Raw genomic sequence first — 14,596 nt, 5'->3', positions numbered from 1 at the left:
TGCGGAGCTTGACATGGTGCTCGATCCCACGACCCCGAGATCATGAGCTGAGCTGAAATCAAGAGTCGGATGGTCAATCAACTGAGTGACTCAGATGCCCCTAACTAGTTTACTCTTGATTATCTTGTTGCATTTTGGTATTTGACATCAGACATAACTACTAATAAGAAATTTTGAGTCTTAGAATTGGTGTCAAAAATAGATCCTACCCCTTAATGTTGTGTCCAAATCATCTGATTACCTCCAGCATAGGGAATATTCTGTGAAAGGAGTGCATTATACTAATGACTAGACATGTATGTTTCTGATTGTAAAAAACAAAAAAATAAATTGTTTCATGGTTGAATAGAGCAACATTTTGGGATGAGTGTTTTCTAGCATTCCTGCTTGGATTAAAACACTATATTAACCAAACCATGCTGGATTATCTATGGAGGGGACTCCTAGAGTGATAAGCTAGTATGATAGCTAGCAGCAGCAAGGAATCCCTTTTTTTTAGGGAGTAAGAACTTAATAGGTAACTTGAAACAACTAGCCAAAAAAGTCTTTAATGTAATTTTGAAAACAAGACCTTTATTTCTTAAAATATTTGGGATGGTGATATTTCAGTCTTACAGAACTCAATTGACCTGTCTGTACCAATATACTAGTTACAGTGAACAAAAAGAGGACAGTTATTCCTTAAGAAAGAGAATGGTCCAGTGAAAACATTGACTGTTTTTATATCTGGAATTGAAGTTTGGAACTTAATCATGAGTTCTAGGCTTACTTTATTAAAGATTTTTCATAAAATTGTTAACATTGCATGCCCCAAAATATCTCCAATTTTTGCTTTCAGTAAAGTACAGTTGACTTGGCTTATGTCTATATAGAAATAAGATTCTAAAGGCAAAAAAAGAGCTTGAGATTATTTAAAAAAACAAAAAACTTGATAGCTTTCAGTCTTAGAGCAAGATGGGCCAAATATGTAAAGTGCAAGCATAAGGGAAGAAAGAAAATGTATGTCAAGTAGTGAAATGAGGATATCATCAAATCGACTTTAGGTGCAATCAGTCTGACAGGATACCTCCTTCAAGATTAGAAATTTATGGGTTTATGGGTTTAAAGCAATGTGGTCTTACATCCCAACACTCATGCAGATAGCTTTTTTTCTTTTAAATTCCCAGTACTTTATTATATATATCAACCCTACCACAGCTCTCCAAGCTAAGTAGCAAAAAGAGCAAATTGTCCACATCATTTGCCAGTCCCATTGGTGCTGACCGTTTATGGAAGGGGAATCATTCATTCACACAAATAGAGCACAGTTACTGGGGTAACTTAGTGAACAACGAATTAGAATTGGCATTATTATAATACTTTTCAACTCACTGTGGAATATTCTCAGCCTTTCTAGAAAATAAAATAACTGAGTCTGGATCACCAGTGGGACTACTAAGAGAATCTTTTAAATGGGAATTTAAAGGTAGACTCCCTAGGTACCCTGTGAGTAAAAGTATTTGCAAACTGTTTATAACATTAATTTTAGCTCAAATGCCACTTCCAGGTATTTTGAATAGAGGAGTGTTTATAGTAAATTAAGATGATAGTTTTTTAAAAAGTGTAACGCTAAATATCTGAAGATTTGTTGCCAGTGTATTATTTCTCTCAATGGGAGTTTGGAAAGAGTGGTTTTTAACAAAGCTGCTGCAGTGTTGTATTTTATACAATGTATTATATATTACTTAAGGTACATACAAATTTATTTTCAGACTTCAGATATTTTTCATGAAATAACTCCTTTAAGGAAGAGATGATTCTTAAAAACAAGTGTTTTGTTTCTTATAGGTTCGAACAAGGTCAGTTGGTGAATGTGTAGCATTCTATTATATGTGGAAAAAATCTGAACGTTACGATTTCTTTGCTCAGCAAACACGATTTGGAAAAAAGAAATATAATCTTCATCCTGGTGTAACGTGAGTTTATTTTTTCTGTTGAGTCATATATTTTTGCTCTTGAATTTTTTCTTGAGAAAATTGTCATTTTTAGTATCTTCATTTTCCAGTAGGATAGAAGTTTACATTAGTTTAAATTTATCCACTTACAGACATATTTTCATAGGGCATTTAGACTTTTCAGTGTCTTATGAAACATAAACTACAATTCATATTGCTTGAGACAATAAATACCTCAAAGCAAATATTAGAGTATGTTTCCAGGAAAGGAAATGGATCATAACAGCTGTTAAAGCATGTTTTTGTTAATTTCTGTTCCATTCAGTATAAGCACATAGTTTTAATCTAATAATACTGTGAGCACAGTGAGAATAGGAAAAAGACTCTTTTCAAAAGCTATATGGTATGCCTAATAGAGGCCCTTTAAAAAGGAATGGAAATTAGTATTTTTCTTTGTCCCGTCTACTTTTGATCCCAGGAACCAAAATAAGATTTGGGTATAGATGATATAGAAGGGAAAAGACATAGAGATAATAAGTCAGGTCAAATTTCATTTTCTTTTTTGTTACACAGTTTTTTAAAGAGGAAAGAATATGTCCATGGTGACTTCCCTTTTCCCAGATTTCCTGAAACCTTTCCCCTAACAGAAATATTTAATAATTAGTCCTGCAACTTTAGCTTACTCCCAGTGAAATAGGGAGTATGAGTTGTTATTATATGTAGTCTTCATGCAAAATGCTGCCTGTACCAGTCACCATGCACCAAAATCTCTTAGCCTCATTCAGTCTAGCTTTGGAAAAAAACTGTCCCTGCTGCCACTGGTAATTTGTTACTTAAGTACATAGAGTATTGAATGAACTTTTCGTCTCTCGTTGAGTTGCTCTAAGATGCTGGAATTAAACTTTACCATTCTATCCTTGATTATTTTCTGCTTTTTACAGAATAAAAATAATGCTAAGTTGTAACTTCATTTGGTCAGTGTGTACCAGTAAAGTTCTTAGGGTTGGCCAAATAATTGCCTTTGAAAGAAGTGCTTATATGCATATTTGATTGTGCTTTGCAAACTCCTAGGCTAGACTGTTTCTTGGTCATGTTCATTTACAGGTGTCTCTGCTGGTCACTTTCCTGGAGGATTAAACACTCTAAAATCCAAAGCAAAATTATCTAAAAGGGAATAAATGGGTATGATTGCCCTTGGAAATCATGGGACATTGGACTCTGTGCCTCATCCCCCATTATTCAAAGCTCATGATGGCTAGAGTAGAATTTCATACATAGTATTCCAAATTTTATCTAATTGCTTAATGTTAAAAATTTATAGTTAATTTTTTTCTTGGTGATTTATTGGTAATATTAAGGTATAATGATGTAGAACTAGATACAGTGATCTAGTCTTCAGAGTATATCTTAAAATAGTCAGTTTTCAAGCTATTCTATAGGGAAAAGCAATAGTAACATCTTTCATTTTTTTCACCCATTTCAGAAATAATGTTCACACACGAACTACAGGCAATCTGTCGTCACCAGCAGTAAGAACATAAGAATTGCCATGCTGGGTCAGACCCATGGTCCATCCAGTTTTCTCTTTCAGAAAGCATCACCAAGGGAAGTGTTGTGGGCTGGCTTAGTTGGTCCTCTGTGCTGTCAAGCTCAACAGGTTAGGTAGGGATGTGCTGCCAAACATTTGAGTTTCTCTGATAATCTCCATAGCTTCTGGAAACTTTTTGAAGATCCTTATATCTGTAACCTTGATTCCTCTTAAGGTTAAGTATTCAGTAGGTGGAGTAGCTGCAGTTACCGTATTATCTCTTTTCTCATGCTTTAAGATTTTTACAGTGGTCCCCTGGTATAATGGTAGGAAGTGAACAAATGTGTTTTTGTCTCCCTAGGCGAGAATATGGTGGTTTTTGTAGGCTTCAGTTATATCCCCTGTAGGTGTTTCATAAAGTTGTTTTTTTTTTTTTAACTGACAGAACTGTAATGTTTTATTCCTATTTATCCCTTTTAGCTGTGCTACATCTTCTATAAGAAGCTGTGACCAGACTATAATTATTGCCCAAACAGGGAGAAATTGTGGTTTTCTATAAGCATGGAGATTCTTTTCAGTTTGCTTTCAGGACCTCCTTTTGTTTTTAGTTGCACTTCCAGTGCACAAAACATTAAGTTATTATTATAAGACAGAAATTTGAGTTTTTTCATCTTCCTTTTTTAGTCAAAATCCATAGTTAGAGCACACTATCCTGAAAGTTATTTGTTCATTTTTTTGTTACATTTTTACATTCCATTTGTTCACCAGAATGAAGCACATTTGCCATTTTTATGCTTTATAAACAACCTTTGCAAAGATCTTCCTGCAGATTTTCTCTAGTCACTACCTGGAAGAACTGGTAGCCATATGCAAATTAGAGACTTTACTGTAACAGCCTTGCAAATAATTTTTTTTTTTAAAGTAAAAGTTAACCCATCATAACTCTGGTTATCTGAATGCTACTCCGACCTCCTGGATGGCCCACCTGACTCTTCTTCCTTACTCATTGTGGATGCCATTAATCCTTAAGAAATGATAATTCTTTTACAATATCATTGCAGTATCTAGTCAATTCTAGCTTCCTTTGCTTGGCTTTTCACATCCTCCATTATCCATCCCTACCATACCAAATTTATTTCCAACAATTCCTCATCATGTATCATCTGTTCTTATTAGTCCTAGCCTCCGAAATTCCTTTGCATTCATACTCATTTGTATTTCCGTGTGCTTCAAATTTGTTACATAATTGTTCTGGAATTATGATAAATGGCATAAAGCTGGAGGGGGGACTAAAACACCATTTAATTCTATTCATAGGCAAGGAAAATAAGGCCTAGAATGGTAAATTGATTAGCTCATGGTTATATACATTTCTTTGATAGGTGTTTTGTACCTCAGACTGTTGAAAGCTTCAAGTCCCTATATTTATTATATCTTCATATCCCAGGGGACAGTGTGATCATGTAGTTTGATATTATAGCTACAGTGAATAGTCTGTTGTAGACTATTGCCACACTTTGAGTAAAATCCTAAGCCTTTCCACTGTTTCCTTCTTACACACATTCTTACTTGCTGAGAAATTCTCAGGATTTGTCTTAGTATTTCTATTACAGTTATTCTGAGGGAATTTTAAAGTAATGGCTTTATGTTTTTTTTTGAGCTTCTATTCTGTGCCATGCACAACTTAGGCACAGGTGGTTCAGTGGTGAACAAAAAGACAAATTCCTGCCTTTGGGGCATGAGTCCAGCACTGGTATCAGCAGACTTTCTCCGTAAAGAGCTAGAGTAAATATTTTCGGCTTTGGGGGCCTTTGGTTCTCTTGCAACCACCCAGCTCTGCTGTTGTGCAAAAGCAGTCATAGATACTATGTAAATGAGTGGATGTGGCTATGTCCCATCAAAATACTACTCACAAAACCAGTGGCCAGCCCACAAGCCATAGTTTGCTGACCTTTATTCTAATGACTTAATAGCACTTCATAGTTTACAAAAACACTTTCCTGCACACATCTTGTGCAGCAACTCTGTGTGGTAGATACATACATGATGTTCTAGGTAAAGACACTAAACCTCAGAGATAAGTGTTTTAGCCCAGCTCTTCTAACCCCAACCCAAAGTCACTTAATACAGCGGCCTCCCATGCCATATAGCTCAGGAATAACTTAGGGAAGAAGTGAGTTCACCTCTAATGGTATGCTGGCAGACAAAGCCAGCAGATAAGCTCAGGAACTTAGCCTTTTATAGCTCACATCTAGCAGAAAGGTAATACAGAAGATACCCGGGAAAGTTCAGGGAAGTGATTCATTGGTAGGCCCTAATTTGTCTTCCAGGTATTGCTATAGCCATCACATAGTCTTTAGGAGCTTTAAAATTTCAGTCTTTCTTTGTGCAGAAGTTCTTCTGTACTCCTGATTGGTACCATCCCTGTCTTCACTTACAGAACCACTGATTTTAATTGGGCCACTCTGAGCACTTGCCTATAGTTTTAAAAGTTTTAAAACTTCCTATAGGTATCTAAAATTTGCTGGTTTAAAGCCCTTATACATTTTTCCAACAAACATGTAACCAAAAGGAGCTTTCCATTTAAATGTTCAGATCCTGGTGGGGTAGATGAGGCACTGGAATGAATGTAAGTGAAAATTAGGACATATTTAATAAAGCCTTCTAAATTTAACCTCAATTTTAATTTTCAGCTTTTTTTAATGTAAGAAAATAACTTTTATTTCACTTAATTTTAAGGGATTATATGGATCGTCTTCTAGATGAAAGTGAAAGTGCTGCATCTAGTCGAGCACCGTCCCCTCCCCCAACTGCCTCAAACAGTAGTAACAGCCAGTCTGAGAAAGAAGATGGCACTATCAGCAATAGTAATCAGAATGGTAAGCAACTAGAGAAGTACTTTGGTTTGTTCATGATGAAGGGCACTCTTCTTTTAGTAGCCCAGGCAATTCAGTTTTGGTTTGTATTAAACTTCCAATGCAGAAGTTGTAAAAATAGTAATTATAAATACCCACAGAACGAATATACATAATAACCAGCATACATACATACTAACACAGAATACAGATTGGAAAGAATTCCTGTTGACATCACTAAAAACTAAGTTTAATAAAAATAAACCATCAATAGTGACCATTTCTTTTAAGGAATTTATTCTTTTTGAGTAGCATTGATTTTCTTCATCAGTTGGGATGCTTGGATAGAATTTTCTTGTTAACTCTTAGACCAAAACACCAGCCATTTAGCCATTTCACATCAGAAGTACACAGGTATTTATGAAATACTTTGAAAGCTGTAACACTTTATCAGGAAAGTGCTTTAAGCATTTGGTGAAAAGAAGTAGATAATAAGGGCATGGTTTTGAATAGTTTTCTCTCTGATAGCATAATAACCTTGAAGGATGAGAAAAGATAAAGCACGTGTCAGGCTCTGCATTAAAACTGTACAGAAACATTTCTATTTTTATTTCCGTGAGAAAGAAGCAAATGACATTCCATTATGTTTGAGATCCAGGTAATGTTCTTGTTTAAAATATACAGTGGACCAAAGATCATTGTGCTGGTAAGACCTAGTCAGAGAATTATTTTGATTTCTGCTTTAATTAAAATGGTCTTCCTAAGTAAGACAGTTGCCAAGCAGAGACTAATAAAGCCTTTCACTCCTCTAAAAGAGGAAACTAGTGAATTAGAGATAAGTTCTGCACCTGCATTCTGATATAACAGTTTTAAGGGAGGGCCAGTGGAGAGCTAAGCTCCCCAACAGAAGTTAGAAGAACACTGAACGATTATCCCTTATTCTGACCTTTGGTCTCACACTGGCACTGCTGGAGTGAATATACTTTGTTCATTTGATGACCCCTCTCTATTCCTTCACTACTTCCCCCTAAGAACAAGCCAGACAAACAAAAAAAGAGGGCTCAGCAGCCATTTTTTGGTTCTAAACAGGTTTGAGGGCATGTTGTTTAATGCTATCCTGAAGTAGAGTAAGAAGCTAAGAGTCTGACCTTTCAACTGAGGCAAGAAGCTCAGGGACGCATACAGTTGATACTGCTTTCCCTGTGTGCTCATGATACCAAATTGTTTCTCTTTTTTTGTTTTCTTTTTTAACCATTTGATGAGAATATGAAGTTAACCTAAGGAGGTGTTTATAAATTACTTATAAATTATTCAGTATCCCAGAAGCCATTCACCTAGGTACCCATAATCAAGATTCCCAGGTTTTTCAAGGAAAGGAAGGAATTCTCCAGTGTGATTTTCTTTCTTTCGTAAGGGGCTTAGTGTCTTGAAATCTTATTTTTTACCTACTCACAGTGGTCACATAGCTCTTTGGGCTTACTATAACAGTATCATTTCTTCTGCATCGTGATGCACAATCCCCATATGCATTTATGATTTGAGTGCACTTTTGAGTTGGGGACATAGAATATTTTCTTTGACCCAAATGTAGTATTTGAGGCTCATCCTTTATCCTTATTTAATAATTAAATTAAAATTTAATTATCTCCAGTGGCACATTCTGTATTTACATTAAGTATCCAAAATGTCTAGTTCATTTTGCAGTCAACTCTAACGTGCCTTTTTTACTGTAACTTGTAGTAAATAATTATTCTCTTTTCTCACCTGTTACGGAGGAATTTGTGTTTGCTTTTATGACTTTCAAATGTATGTTTGGACAGTGCAAGCATTAATTTTTTAACATTGTGACAGATTATTTAAATCTATTTAGATAAATATAATGTGTGATCTTTACCCTTAAAGCACAATACCCAGGGTTTACTTACATTAAGAATAAAAGTCATGTCATTTTATATGGCAGTAGAAAACTCAAGCTTCTAACGAATGTCAATTTTTTTTTATATAGTTTTAGAAAGTTATTACCATTTTGCTAATTTGTGTGTATCTTTGCTTTAATTTAGCTTATTTAGACTACTGGACCCAGTGCTTATTTGTTGTTACATAACACCAACATGCTCCTAACATATGCCAGAATCTATTCTTTTAATTCTTTATATTTATTAACTTACTTAATTTTCATAGCGAGCCTGTAAGTTAAGTCTCTTATTACCCTCATTGTATATGTAATGAAACTGAGGTACAAAGAATGTAAGTAACTTTTGCCCAGGGTGACACAGTTAACTCAGTAAATAGAGCCAGAGTTCAGACCATATGTACATACAGATTTGACACCTCTCATCCTTGATGAAAAGCTGTTTTACAATAGCTGTTTTAGAATAGTTGACAAAGTTAGCTTTTTAATACTAGCAGTTTCACTTATGTTTCTTCCAATGTAGGGGTGTCATCTAATGGACCAGGTGAAATGTTGAACAAAGAAGAAATCAAAGTTGAAGGGTTACACGTTAATGGACCAACAGGTGGAAATAAGAGACCACTTCATGCAGACATGGATACTAATGGTTATGAAACCGATAACCTTACCACTGACCCAAAACTTGCCCATATGACTGCAAGAAATGAAAATGATTTTGATGAAAAAAGTGAGAGACCTGCCAAAAGGCGAAGGGTAAACAGCAATGGAAAAGAAAGTCCAGGTTCTTCTGAATTTTTCCAAGAAGCAATGTCACATGGAAAATTTGAAGAACTTGAAAACACAGATGACTAAATTTTAGACTTGTTTTACTTTCTTTGGAGTAAAATCTGGTGTGACTAAAATTTTCAGGGTTGATGGGTTACCTTAAAAAGTTGATTTCCTTGAAGCAGTTGGTTAAAATTTTGAAAATTTGAATTGAGTCCTAACTTTAGTAAATAAGATTTCATAATTCTGCCCTTTGTAGACTTTTTACTTTAAAAGTGTAAAGACCCTGTTAAGGATAAAACAAATAGTTTAGTAAATTTGAATGAACTACAGAACTATCTGTACCTTCTCATTTGATGTATTAATCTTAAAAGCTCACTACAGGTACTTTTTGCTTAGTTTTTGGTAGAGAAGAAAAAACCACGTTCAAATTTCTGTTTAACACCAGTTTTTCTGAGTTTCTTGAGATGTCTTTATCTTTTATAAGAGACATTTTTCTCTCCATACAAATTGAGTGTCATTATTAAGGAAACCCTTATGAATCCTGAAAGTTATGCTAGCATGATTTTTTTATATATAGAAGTTTAAAAATAAACCAAGTCAGGTTTGTATATGTAAAATTGTTGACATCAATGATGTCTTTCCATATTCTTATCTGGGCTTAAGAAATACATTCTGTATTTTTCCAGATTCTTTGTAGCCTTTGAAAGATTTTTACAGTACATATGTCTTGACTGAGCTGTCCTTTCTTAATACAAAAGCTTGTATAATTTTCTTAACTTGTACAGTTGGTAAACTTTTATGAGAGGAATTGATATTCTGAGTCTGTCAGCTTTCATTTTATTTTGCTAAGGTTTTTCTAATGAATTTTTAAGTGTTTGTGTAGTAACTAAGTCATGTTTCTTATACAGGTGGTAAAAGCATTCATAAAGGATTGTGAAAATTTGTTTTTTCAAATTTCTACTTAAGGACAAATAGTTTGAGAATTTTGAAGTTAAGCATGATATCTAGATTGCATAGTTTGTTTTGCGTTTGCTATAATTTTCAAAATTATTTTTGAAGCAAGACAAAAGTTTAATGTTGGTTTAAGTGCTTCAATATATCATGCTGACCAGAATCCTGTTCGGTTATTTTTATATGCATTATAAAATTTCCCATTTTTGCATTAACTAAACAGGGGAAAAGGTCAAGCAATATTTAGATGTTGGCGCACACAAGGAGTTCGCAGATAACAATATTGGTTTTATGAGGAAAAAGTGATGTTCCAAAATGAAAATAAGATGTATAACCATTGCTCTGTGTGATTACAAATAGGACCATCCATTTGCATAGCCTTGCAAGAGTGCCATTTTATTTTTAGTGCAAAATTCTTGTTAAAAATGTAGTTTTATACAGCTGATAGACCAACCTATATCCAAACTTTTATAAAAGATTATTAACTATTCTTGTTTTTTCACACAGGCACACCCCAAATGCTTACACTGATTCATTTTCAGCCATCAGTTCAAGAGCTAATGCCTTTTTAAAATAAATCTTCTGTGGTCTTGTTTTTAATGGCTCAACTGTTTTATGCAATTGAGTAAAGGTTTGCACTGAGAAGTTATGGTTTAGGCCTTACCCCATGAAGTATTACTATTAACATATGTTCAGTCTGCTTCCTTCCACCAATGTGAACAACTCTTTTCCCCAAACAAACAGTGTTAAAAAGCCACTTTACAACGCTTGACTTCATTTAATGCACATTCACTGTTATATACATATCTGAGTAAATCAAAGTTTTGGGTGGAAGTGTTGAGAAGCGTGAATTTTTTGTTGCTTTTGTTTTGTTTTACCTACAACATTAATTTATCCAGAATGGCAGCTTTAGCATATGGTCACAATCCATTTTCTAAATCAGTTTTTATTACATGAATCCAAAGTATCCTAGCTCTTTGTCAAAGATGATCTATAGAAGTGTTTCAAATGAAGAGTGATGCTGTACTTTTTAAGTTGTTGCAATATTAGAGATGCTATTTTCACCTTTTTTTCAAGATGCATTTTGTTTGCAGGTTTGTGAAGTTCTTGGAAACTAATACTACAGGAACATTTTTAGTACATTCTCAGGCATGTCTGCAAATATGGCACATGTACACATGTTAGGAAATTTTACTTTTCTTAATCTTATCTTTTTAAAGTATGCCTAATGAAAGACATTCCACTATTATAATACATAATGCTCAGCTTTTCGTGAACAAATATTTAATTGTATTTTGTGTTTATACAGGTATTTCACACACTTTGTTCTTCATAATGCAGCCACTATAAATACATCATTGCACTACTTTAAAATTTTTAGTAATATCATGAATTTAATTTGCTTTAAGATTTAGTACATTTCATAACTCTTGAACTCTTAACAAACTGCATTGGGAAAAGAAGCCTTTGTTAATAGTTACTTAGTTTCCCCCATCCCATACCCACCCTCAGCAAAGCACCATTATTTTCATCTGAAATGGTATTCTGTTTTATAATGTGTTTTCAAATAGAGTTCAGAATCTGCAACTCAGTTCAACACAAGTGTGTTGAGCTTTAAAATGTATTTGAATATTTAAATAGGCATTTAAAATTATGAATTAGATGTTTTTAAATTTATGCATAGTAATTTTGCACTGTAAAATAATTCCTTTTCCCATTCCCTGTCTGCCATTCTGAATATGCTTATTAAAATATTTTTTTAAACATACTTGTCTACGTAATACCGTGTGAATGATTTTCATTAGCTTGATTCACTAGGTTTTACTTAACAGATTTTAAGTTTGTATAATACATACTGTTCACAATGCAAATATGTATAATCTCTGTTCCTTCTTCTCCTAGATATGTCACATGAACTAGTGTTTGAGTGGCTTCTGGTCCCTTTGACCTCATCTTGGGTGATGTATTTTTGTCTTTTTTCCTCCAGGGAGATCCTTTGGTCTTTGGACCTCTATTCACCCATTTCTCTTTCTCTAAACTATGTAATTACAAATTTTCCCTGTCTTTTGTAGTACAGTTCACATCAGTAATTTTGCAAAAACACTTTTGTCACAATACTTACTTTCCTTTAAATGGTAAATTAAGAGTGGGCATTTTATAAGTGAGGGTTGGTGAATTTCCATAGGGAAGGTGTATGCTGATGACCCTAGAGGTGTGTAACTGATTGGCTCTATATCACTACTAAGTGCCAAAACAGAAATAAAAAGTTTCCCATACATAATTCATATTTATGAAAATTGACAGGGTGGAAAATCATATAATATAGGGAAGAACAAAAATTTCTAAATTTTAAGCCTTTTATTCTAAAAATGACCTTTTCTTTCTGTATTATATAATTCCACTGATTAATTTTTTAAATCATAAAATCAACTCTTTAATAAAAATCAAGTTTATCCTTTACAAAATCTTATAGGGTCATCCCCCCAAGTCATGGGCTGAGGGAGTAGCCTCATTTTCTAATATCAGTTTTCCATAAGCTCATTTATTATGTGCTCTTAGTATAGAGCCGACATCTTTTGACATCTGTAAGTACATGAGTTTTTCCTTTTCTGACCATGATTTTTTTTTTATCTTCGCTTGTTTTTATACATGTTCCTATGGCTTATTTAGGATGTATGATATATGCTTAAAATGTCATTTTGCTTGCTCTAAGAAATTTGAACACCATCTTAAAGGCTACCTATTCTCTGAAGGACACTGAAGATAAACTGCCACATAAACTGGAGCTGAACTCCATTCTCTGTGCCTTCACATTGAAATGTCAGCAGGACAAGTCTGCATATATCCTCTTATCCAGCAAATATTTAGGCTATGCTTGTACCAGCTACTCTGCTTGGCTTGTGGCTTCAGAAACCTGTAGCACATTCTCTTCATCAAAGAGAAGGCATTAGCAGGTAAGGGCTATGGGGAGAAGTGTATGCTTAGCACAGAGGGTGCAAAAGGAAAGAAACCGTAGGCACGATGTGAAGGAAACCATTTACTAGGCTTTGTGTCATAGAATTCTAGCTAAATAAGATTTTCCTTGAGCTTAATATTTTGGTTAGAAATTAAGCAACATGAAATATATGTACAATTTTCCTAAGACCATTTATTTTTAACTTTTACTGCAGGACTGATTACAACATAACAGCTATGGATTATTCAGGACTCATCCTTTTTCTCACTCACGTCCAGTGAGTGCTATTGTAAGGGTAGGGATCCTGATTCCCTAAAGTTTGGAGGCCTAATGCAAATTTGGCCTGGTTATGAAACATTCACTTTCTATGAACATGATAGCATGGGCTAAATGTGTCTTTCTGCACACCAGCTAGAACTTGCTTGTAGAGCTCAGGGACTTCTAAAATAAATAGTTTTGCTCTTTTCTCTTTGAAAGAAGATGAACTTTGGATTAATTTAAGGACTATACACTTCTTTTGGTTGGGGGGGTGGGGAGGCCAGAGGGAAAGGAGGAGAGAGAATCCACACCCAATGCGGGGCTTGATCTCACAACCTGAGGTCATGACCTGATCTGGAATTAAGAGTTGGACACTTAACCGACTGAACCACCCAGGCACCCCTACACTTAAGTTTTTTTAGAGAGAACAGAGATCTGGACCCTGAAATGGTTTCTCCTAGAACTGTAAGAGATCAAGCAGAGAGTGGCATCAGGCTAATCTGAGCCACTGTAAATTCCTGACGAAAAAGAAAATCAAGATTTAGTGAAAGAGCTCGCTCCAAAAAGAGACTTTTTAATACTTGACTCCTCCTCTGTCAGCAGTTGTGCTTTAGCTGAGTGAACATGAGAGATCTGTTCTGGCTAGGAGCTAATAGTAGTGCCAGTCATTCTGAGTATGGATATTCCAGTAGTCCCCTCCGCATATATAGTTGTGGTTGGTGGAAATTCATTCGGATGACTCATTCCAGACAGCCTGAATTATGAGCTTCATGAACTGTTGCCATGTGGCCTCTCTATTATGTCAGGGTCTGCATTTGTCCGCCAGTGTGTAGTAGACGGGCATTTGCACTTAAAAACATAAACACCTGAACTGCCCATCTGTAAAGTAAGGATGAAACTTACTGGGCCAGTATCACAGGGCTGTATTGGGATGTGAAAATCACATGTAAGAATAAAAAAATCACACATAAGGAACTCTCTCTAGAGAGCACTAGGTAAAGATCCAGTAGTAGTAGTACAGGTCTATAATCCCTTATCCAAAATTCTAGTGGCCAGAATTTTTTAGATTTTAGAGAAGTACTGTTTTAAAGAACATCCATAGCCACGTCTAGAACCTAGGATTAAAAACACTTTCGTCCACCATAAAATGTATTCATGTTCACACACGTTTCAGGTCAGATACTGCTGCCAAATGAGTTAGGCAATAAACTCAAGAAAAAAAAACCTTCGATTTCAGAATTGCAAACTTACGGTAGCCTTCAAATTTTGCTAGCGCTCACTTGGCAGTTGAATCCAATTTCCTCTACTTTGCTATGTAACTGGCAAGGAGACATTTAAATAGGAAGCCAAACGTAAACCAGCAGGTGTGTTTTGATAACATACGCAGCTCCAGCAGAACCCTGCACACCCTGGGCCTTCTAAAGCGCCAACAAG

The 14,596-nt window shown here is 35.0% G+C and overlaps 1 protein-coding gene across 25 annotated transcripts in view; it reads left to right on the top strand.

Moving 5' to 3' along the window:
- The window catches only part of MIER1 (MIER1 transcriptional regulator), a 66,871-nt gene extending 55,155 nt beyond the window's left edge, over positions 1 to 11,716 (top strand). For all 25 annotated transcript variants that reach the window (XM_078072947.1, XM_078072948.1, XM_078072946.1 and 22 more), the window contains 3 exons: positions 1,828 to 1,955; positions 6,202 to 6,341; positions 8,753 to 11,716. In XM_078072947.1, coding sequence (XP_077929073.1) covers positions 1,828 to 1,955; positions 6,202 to 6,341; positions 8,753 to 9,081 — 597 coding nt within the window. In that variant the 3' untranslated portion in view covers positions 9,082 to 11,716. The remainder of the gene's footprint in view (positions 1 to 1,827; positions 1,956 to 6,201; positions 6,342 to 8,752) is intronic.
- The last annotated feature ends 2,880 nt before the right edge of the window (positions 11,717 to 14,596 follow it).

This window comes from Halichoerus grypus, chromosome 5, assembly GCF_964656455.1.
Source record: "Halichoerus grypus chromosome 5, mHalGry1.hap1.1, whole genome shotgun sequence".
Taxonomy (NCBI): Eukaryota; Metazoa; Chordata; class Mammalia; order Carnivora; family Phocidae; genus Halichoerus; species Halichoerus grypus.
The sequence above is the reverse complement of the archived record's forward strand: the minus strand, read 5'-3'. Positions and strand labels throughout refer to the sequence as shown.